This window comes from Diceros bicornis, chromosome 2 (assembly GCF_020826845.1).
Source record: "Diceros bicornis minor isolate mBicDic1 chromosome 2, mDicBic1.mat.cur, whole genome shotgun sequence".
NCBI lineage: Eukaryota > Metazoa > Chordata > Mammalia > Perissodactyla > Rhinocerotidae > Diceros > Diceros bicornis.
In genome coordinates, this window is record NC_080741.1 from 73,026,928 (window position 1) to 73,036,075 (window position 9,148).

Below are 9,148 nucleotides of genomic sequence, written 5' to 3' on the forward strand. Positions count from 1 at the left end.
TTAATGTTGCACATATAGTAGGTACTACATTTCTTGGTTAATCTTTTCTGATTCTCTCTTCTTACAATGAAATCCCCCTTTTCTCTTGACTCTTCCTTTTTTCCTTCATTTGTAGATAGGAGCTCTCAGATTCAACCACAGCTCTACTCTCTGCCTAGAGTGGTACAGTATTTCCTTCATATCCATTGAACATATACAATATGTTAAATATTATTAATATAGTGTTTTCTCCTGTCCATTAACTACCCACCTCCTGATTCCCATGCCTTTTCTCCCTCATCTTCTAAGATCCTTGTACTCTGAACAATCCAAGATACTTGATTCTCATCATGTTAATTTCTGTAGGAGTTTCCATATCATTCTCCTTCCTGGAAGATCCCTTTAGTATGCTGAATAGATAATAATGGGGGAATCTGCTATTTTGTATTCAAAAGGGCCAAGTTCAAATCCCAGATCTTACATTTACTCCTAGTTTGACAAGAAAGTTACTTAACTTACTTGAGCTTCAGCTGCCTTGCTTTAAAAACTCAATGATAAAAACTATTTTGCTGGGTGTTTTTTAGGGGGGAGGGAGTATTAAATGACACGTATATGCAAAGGGCTTAATATGTTAGCTCCTGCTCCTCTCTTTCTCTATCAAGCCTTGCTTATCTCAACTACCACCCAGATCAAATGTCACTATTTCTCATTAAATCTATGCTTTATCACTTTCCTTATTGAGGTATCTAATTCATGTGTATGCCTTTACTAGTTGTTCCAATAAAGAAAGACTGAGATATAAAACTTTCACTCTTTCCTACAATTCCGAGGTCGTAATTGGAAGGTATTGTAGTGCAGTGGCTAACAATGATCAGCTCCAAGTTTGAATACCAGCTTACTATCTGTGGAAACTTAGACAAGCTTCTTAATGTCTCTGTCCTTCTTTTATTTATGTACAAATGAGGGTAATGTTAGTAACCTATCTCATACATTTTCTACGAGGATTAAATGAGTTAATATATTTTATGAACTTTGAACAGTATTTGACACATAGTAAAGGCTCAAAAAATGCTGGCTATTATTATTGTTAGTTAGGAATATTATTTTTGCCATGTTTTATAACCAGCAGTCACTCTGCAAGTACCTAAGAACAATTCAACCAATATAAAAGGATTGCATCCATATTATGTTGAATTTTCATGCACAGCCTTATGAGATTTATCTTACATACCCCAAATTGTAACATGAGGGATATAATTTTCAGGAGTCTGCCTCACATATAAATCTTAATATTTTTATGAAAGCACATCACAAACTACCTGTACTAACATGACTGAATTCCAAATAAAGCTTAAAGGGCATTATATTACATTCACAGAAATGAGAGAAGGCTTATGGATTCAATGGCAATATGTTCTATAAATCAGTCACCCAGTGTGAGAGTAGGTACTGTGAAAGGGGATGATACATCTCATGTGAAATGGGAAAATTGCTTGAGAGATAAACAATGACATACCTTATAAATATAAACATATGCTTCAAAGATACTACCTTATCTTTCCCCATAACATTTTTTTCTTTCCTACTTTTCACAATAAAAATAAGGCTATTTCTTCATTTATAGACACAGAGAAACATATCTAGGCAGTAAAAGGAATAAGCATATTACTTTTATTTGACATGATTAACACAAAAAGCCATTTGAGTCACTGTAATGTTGGTGACTAAATCAAATAAACACCAAAACTGGAGTGGCTTAACATAACAAAGGTTTATTTATCATTCTTGTAACAATTCATTAAAGACATTCCTGATTCATGGGCAGCTCTCTTCTCTAAAATGATTCCTTCAACTGTGTAGATTGGTGACTCCTATGGCCACAGATTCCTTTGGATCCCAGTCAACAGAGAGAGAATGGGAAGGTATAAAAGGACAGAGAATGTACACTTGTTTCTCACCATTTTGTTCCTACAATGAGACATCCTTTCTGCTCTTACTCAGTTGGTGAAAACTATTCATATAGTCCTGCCCAAATGCACGGATGCTGTGATGGTAGTGGTGGCAGCTACAAAGTTAGTATCCTGCTGGACAGCCATTACCAATGGCTTTATACCAAACCACAGCAGAGGGAGCCTAAATCTTGGCAGATGCTGGTCTCTTTCTGACACAGTTACATCAGATAAATAGACAAGGAGATACTTTGTAACTATGAACCTAAGGGGCTTGCCAATCATTTAAAGGCATTAACTCTAAAGGACAGAAATAAAATCCAAGTGGAAAGGAGGAACCCCCTAGGAAACTTTGATCCATCTTCTTAGGAGCCTCTTTTCTTCCTTCTTTTCCCCTCCAATAATTACAGGATACAGGGACGGAACTGTGGCTGGATTTCTCCAAGCATGTGTACTCTCTACCCGCTTCTAAGAATGGAAAAGAAACTATCTTAGGAAGTTTTAAGTTCCTTTCAAGAACTCTTACAACCTTATGTGGAAGACTTAGTATTAGTAATGATCAACAGAGCTAATATAGACAAGACTCTTAATCTTTAGAGATGTCCTTTCTCTTATCTTGTAATGAAAAGATTGAATAGAAAACTTTCTAAAGACCTTTCCAGTTATAATAATCTGTGAATTAAACAATGGTGGGGAATGAAGGAGAAGGAGGGATAGTGTAAAAAGAGGCAGAATATAGTGCTTTTTAGATCTGGTTCATTGATATGAAAACTTTTGCTTTGGAATATTCAAAAACTAAACCTCAGTCTCTCAGTCCCGTATGGACTCACTTTATTCTACTTTATATATATTACTGAAACACTAATAAGATAAACTCTAATCAAATAAATGACGACATCGCCAACAATCAAAACTTCAGTGTCCTTTAGCACCTAGAAGGATAAAGACATGAAAAACAAAAAACTCAGTGGAACAAAATTGAGCCAACTGTTCCCAAACCTAAGCATTTAACATTAATCAATGTGATATTCTAAATTAACCAGTTAATAAGGCAGAGAAAGCTTTAATATAATGTTTGTGTTGAACACTTTCAATTGTAAAATGCATAGAATATAAATCTGTAAGTAGAAAATTATGTAGTTGACACTCGCTAGAGTTAGTTTATAGATTTTTGTAGAGCCAGTTACCCAGAACTATAGGCAGCCTAAAGACAGAAAATTTCATATGGTCAATCATCTCACAAAGGCCAAAACCTCAGCTTCTGGATTTCAATAAAAAGCCATCTGAATTTACAAAATGTAGAATGCTTCATGTTTACACTCATAGAAGGTAACGTCTGAGTGATTCACTTTAATTCAAATGAGGCTATCAAAATATCCTCAAGAAATTTAATTAGGTCACAGAGGGGGAACTAACCAAATACTAATAGAATATCTAGGAACTGAAAACCACATATACAAAACATATCCTATCTAGATACTTTATGAATGCATGGTCTTGCTATATATTATTCATTTGCCTGAGCAGGTCAATCAACTAATGAGAAATTAAGCAACAGAGATAGAGTGTGCAGCAGAGATGGAGGTTATCCTAATATATGAGGAGGTGCTAAATCATGACATAGTGAAGCATTAAACTACACTGCTCATCCTAAAATCTTCTTGAATCTCAACTTCTCCAGCTGGAAAATTCCAATTGGAAAAGATTTTAGAGATCAGTTCATGTAACTCAAACCTTCTAGTATGCTAAAGCAGATATGTTGTAGGTCATACATTCTCTAGAAATATAATACTGTTTTCTTTGCAAAATGCAATCACTTACCACAGTTCAATTATGAAAAAGAAAATGTTTGATTTGTTAGAAAGGAAGCTCTTGGGCATTTCTATCTGCAATGTGGATGAGATTAATTATTTAGGGAAAAGGTTATTAAATGTATAAAAAAATAGTAAAATAACATCTAAAGAAGAAAACTTAGATATAGCAGAAGTCAAGATGGCGGCATAGGTAGACTCTGAACTCACCTCTGACCGCGGACACAGCCAATTTACAACTACTCGTGGAAAAATTACCCCTGAGACAGAACTGAAAACTGGATAAGAGGAACTTCTGCAACAACGGACAATCCTAACTGAGTTAGAAGAGGCAGAAACTCCCTTCTGCAGAGGAAAAACGCCACCTTCACAAGCCGCAGCGCCTCACGGCCGCCCTGGAGCAGCCCACAGGTACGCAGCCTCCCTGGAGGAGTAGGGCCCTGAGCCGGGGAGCACCCCCACTGTGGGCATTTTGTGGACTCAGCACAATCGAGATGAGTGGCATAATATCTGACTTTACCTGCTACTAAAACATTGGGGAGTACCCCCAGAAAAGCTGGTTCACAAGAAAGTAAAACCGGCTCTTAAAGGGCCCACGCGCAAACTCACCCGTTTCAGAAAGCAACCTAAAATCACCAGAAAGAAAGGTGCACAGTGCTTTGGTGAAAAGAGACTCACCTGATAGGCCCTGAGTGCATCTCGGTGAGAGGTGAAACCTCTCCAGGGACTGGGACATTGCGGCGGCCATTGTTGTGGCCTGGTGTGGGCATGCTGACACAGACACCATTGGAGTTCTCCCTGAGGCCTGCTGGCCCAGGTCTGCCCCAACCACTAGAGCACTGATTTAATCCAGCTCAGCCAGGGCAGGCAGCCCACCCTAGAGACTGGCCCCACCCAACAACAAGCCCTCAGGCAACCTGTGGGCCTGCATAGATTGGTGACTGGATTCTCTGCAGCCTGGCAACTGAGCCTACTTTAGCGGGGCAGAGTGTGCACAAGGAGTGGGTGGAGAGTGTGGGGCGGTGGTGGAGTGTGTGGGGCTCCCGCAGCGGAGACACTGGGTTCGCTTCGGGAGGTCGGGGCATGCACAAGGGGCAGGACTGTGTTGACTGTGTGTGTGGACCTGTGGGCAGCAGGGCTTGTCAGCTGCAGAAGACTTGTGCTTCTCAAAGACCCACACAGGTCTTTCCTTCCAAAGGAAGGACAGCCTGAAAAAATTGGGTGCTCCCATGCCTGAGGCCAGCCCCACCCAGCTGCAATCCTCAGAGAGCTGACAAGAGACCTAAAGGCTGGAGGCTTACAGCAATTGTAAGGCCCTGAGCCTAACAACCTGCCACGCTGGGGGCCTACTCACTTAAAAAAAATAATGCAACACAAATGTGGTATTAGAACTTGCAGCCAACTGTGCTGGGGCTCCCCACACCTGATAAAGAGACTGAAGGGCCCACAACAACTACAAGCAGCTGAGCAGTACAACAGCTGGCCAGGAGCATAACTCGGCCTACCTGGGCGCCTACAGGGAGAGCAAACAGGCCACAACAGAAGGACACACGTAGCCCACATAGGGGTCACCCCTGGAACATTGAGAACTGAGGGAAGCACACTGCAGGCCTCCTAAGCCATCACTTACATAAGGTCACCTATTCAAGAGCAGGAGACATAGCTGAACTACCTAATACACAGACACAAGCACAGGGAAAGAGGCAAAATGAGGAGGTAAAGGAATACATTCCAAGTAAGGGAACAGGACAACACCCCAGAAAAGGAACTAAGTGAAACAGAAATGAGCAACCTACCCGACAGAGAGTTCAAACTAAGAGTATTAAGGAGGCTCAATGATCTGGGGAGAAGAATAGATGAACTCAGTGAGAATGTCAACAAAGAAATGGAAGATATAAAAAAGAACCAATCAGAAATGAAGAATACAATACTGGAAATGAAAAATTCCCTAGAGGGACTCAAAAGCAGAGTAGAGGATACAGAAGAAAGGATCTGTGAGCTGGACGAAAGACTAGAAGAAATTACCCAAGCTGAACAGGTAAAAGAGAAAAGTATTAAAAAGAGTGAGGACAGTCTAAGTGAGCTCTTGGACAACACCAAGTGCACTAACATCCGTGTTATAGGTGTTCCGGAAGGAGAAGAGCGAGACAAAGGGGCAGAGAATCTATTTCAAGAAATAATAGATGAAAACTTCCCTAACCTAAGGAAGGAAACAGACATCCAGGTACAGGAAGCACAGAGAGCCCCAAACAAGATAAACCCAAAGAGGCCCACAACAAGACACATCATAATCAAAATGTCCAGAATTAAAGATAAAGAGAGAATCCTAAAAGCCGCAAGAGAATGTCAAGTTACATACAAAGGAAACCCCATAAGGCTATCAGCAGACTTCTCAGCAGAAACCTTACAGGCTAGAAGAGAGTAGCATGATATATTTAAAGTGCTAAAAGGAAAAAACTTACAGCCAAGAATACTCTACCCTGCAAGGTTATCATTCAAAATGGAAGGAGAGATCAAAAATTTCCCAGACAAGCAAAAATTAAAGGAGTTTGTCACCAAGAAACCAGCGCTACAAGAAATGTTAAAGGGACTGATTTGAGGGGAAAAGAGAAGACCACAAATAGGAAAAATTATCTATTTCCATGATAAGAGGGTAATGGATACAAATGCACAAAAAAGAGGTTAGATATGATATCAAAAACATAAAAGGAGGGAGGAGGGGAGTTAAAGCGTAGAGCTTGCAGACAGAGGTCAAACTAAAGAGACCACCAATTCTGTATAGAAGAAGAAAGGAACAGAGAAGGACTACTAAAACACTGAGAAAGAAAAAGTTAAAAAATGGCAGTAAGTACATACTTATCAATAGCTACTTTAAACGTCAATGGACTAAAGGCTCCAATTAAAAGGCAAAGAGTGGCTGACTGGATAAAAAAACAAGACCCATATATATGCTGCATACAAGAGACACACTTCAGACCTAAAGACACTCACAAACTGAAAGTGAAGGGATGGAAAAAGATACTCCAGGCAAATGGCAATGAAAAGAAAGCTGGGGTAGCAGTACTCATATCAGACAAAATAGACTTTAAAACAAAAACTGTAAAAAGAGACAAAGAAGGGCATTACATAATGATCAAGGGAACAATCCAACAAGAAGATATAACACTTGTAAATATCTACGCACCCAATGTAGATGCACCTAAATATATAAAGCAATTATTAACAGACATAAAAACAGAAATAGACAGTAACACAATAATAGTAGGGGACTTTAACACTCCACTTACACCAATGGATAGATCATTCAAACAGAAGATCAATAAGGACACATTGGCCTTAAATGATACACTAGAACAGATGGACCTAGTAGATATATACAGAGCATTCCATCCAAAAACCGAAGAACACATGTTCTTTTCAAAGGCACATGGAACATTCTCCAGAATTGATCACATATTAGGCCACAAAACAAGTCTCCATAAATTTAAGAAGATTGAAATAATACCAAGCACCTTTTCTGACCACAACAGTATAAAACTAGAAATCATCTATAGGAAGAAAATCAGAAAAACCACAAATACGTGGAGATTAAACAAAATGCTACTGAACAACGACTGAGTCAACGAAGAAATCAAAGAAGAAATGAAAAAATACCTGGAGACAAATGAAAATGAAAATACGACATGCCAGAATTTATGGGATACAGGAAAAGCGGTTCTAAGAGGGAAGTTTATAGCGATACAGGCCTATCTCAACAAACAAGAAAAATCTCAAATAAACAATCTAACAATGTACCTAAAGTAACTGGAAAAAGAAGAACAAACAAAGCCCAAAATCAGTAGAAGAACGGAAATAATAAAAATCAGAGCAGAAATAAATGAAATAGAGACCAAAAAAACAATAGAAAAAATTAATAAACCAAGAGCTGGTTCTATGAAAAGATAAACAAAATTGACAAACCTTTAGCTAGACTCATCAAGAAAAAAAGAGAGAAGGCACAAATAAGTAAAATCAGAAAGGAAAGAGGAGAAATTATAATAGACACCTCAGAAATACAAAAGATTATAAGAGACTACTATGAAAAGCTATATGCCAACAAATTTGACAATCTGGAAGAAATGGATAAATTCTTAGAATCATACAACCTTCCAAAACTGGATCAAGAAGAAGTAGAGAATTTGAATAGACCAATCACCAGCAAGGAGATAGAAACAGTAATCAAAAACCTCCCCAAAAATAAAAGTCCAGGACCAGACGGCTTCCCTGGAGAATTCTACCAAACATTCAAAGAAGACTTAATACCTATCCTTCTCAAACTCTTCCAAAAAATTGAGGAGGAGGGGAAGCTCCCTAACTCATTCTATGAAGCCGACATTACCCTGATACCAAAACCAGACAAAAACAACACAAAAAAAAAGAAAATTACAGGCCAATATCACTGATGAACATCGATGCAAAAATCCTCAATAAAATACTAGCAAATTGCATACAACAATACGTTAAAAAGATTATATACCATGATCAAGTGGGATTTATTCCAAGTATCCAGGGATGGTTTAACAGTCTCAAATCAATCAACGTGATACACCACATTAATAAAATGAAGAACAAAAATCACATGATCATCTCAATAGATGCAGAGAAAGCATTTGACAAGATACAGCATCCATTTATGATAAAAAACTCTGAATAAACTGGGTATAGAAGGAAAGTATCTCAACATAATAAAGACCATATATGAGAAACCCACAGCTAATATCATCCTCAATGGTGAAAAACTGAAAGCTATCCCTCTAAGAACAGGAACCAGACAAGGATGCCCACTGTCACCACTCCTATTTAACATAGTACTGGAAGTCCTAGCCAGAGCAATCAGGCAAGAGAAAGAAATAAAAGAGATCCAAATTGGAAAGGAAGAAGTGAAACTGTCACTATTTGCAGATGACATGATTTTATATATAGAAAACCCTAAAGAATCCTCCAGAAAACTTTTAGAAGTAATAAACAAATATGGTAAAGTTGCAGGATACAAAATCAACATACAAAAATCAGTTGCATTTCTATACACTAACAATGAAGTAGCAGAAAGAGAAATTAAGAATACCATCCCATTTACAATTGCAACAAAAAGAATAAAATACCTAGGAATGAACTTAACCAAAGAGGTGAAAGATCTGTACACCGAAATCTATAAAACATTGCTGAAAGAAATTGAAGAAGACACAAAGAAATGGAAAGATATTCCGTGCTCTTGGATTGGAAGAATTAACATAGTTAAGATGTCCATACGTCCTAAAGCAATCTATAGATTCAATGCAATCCCTATTAAAGTTCCAACAACATTTTTCACAGAAATAGAACAAAGAATACTAAAATTTATATGGAACAACAAAAGACCCCGAATAGCTA

At 38.2% G+C, this 9,148-nt stretch overlaps 1 protein-coding gene across 7 annotated transcripts in view; it reads right to left on the reverse strand.

Moving 5' to 3' along the window:
- GRM7 (glutamate metabotropic receptor 7) overlaps window positions 1-4,538 on the reverse strand; it is a 618,593-nt gene extending 614,055 nt beyond the window's left edge. For all 7 annotated transcript variants that reach the window (XR_009222992.1, XR_009222993.1, XR_009223005.1 and 4 more), the window contains exon 1: window positions 4,418-4,538. Coding sequence is in view for 3 of the 7 variants with exons in the window: in XM_058563382.1 (XP_058419365.1) it covers window positions 4,418-4,526 (109 nt within the window). In the remaining 4 variants the exon portion in view is untranslated. The remainder of the gene's footprint in view (window positions 1-4,417) is intronic.
- Between the last annotated feature and the right edge of the window lie 4,610 nt (window positions 4,539-9,148).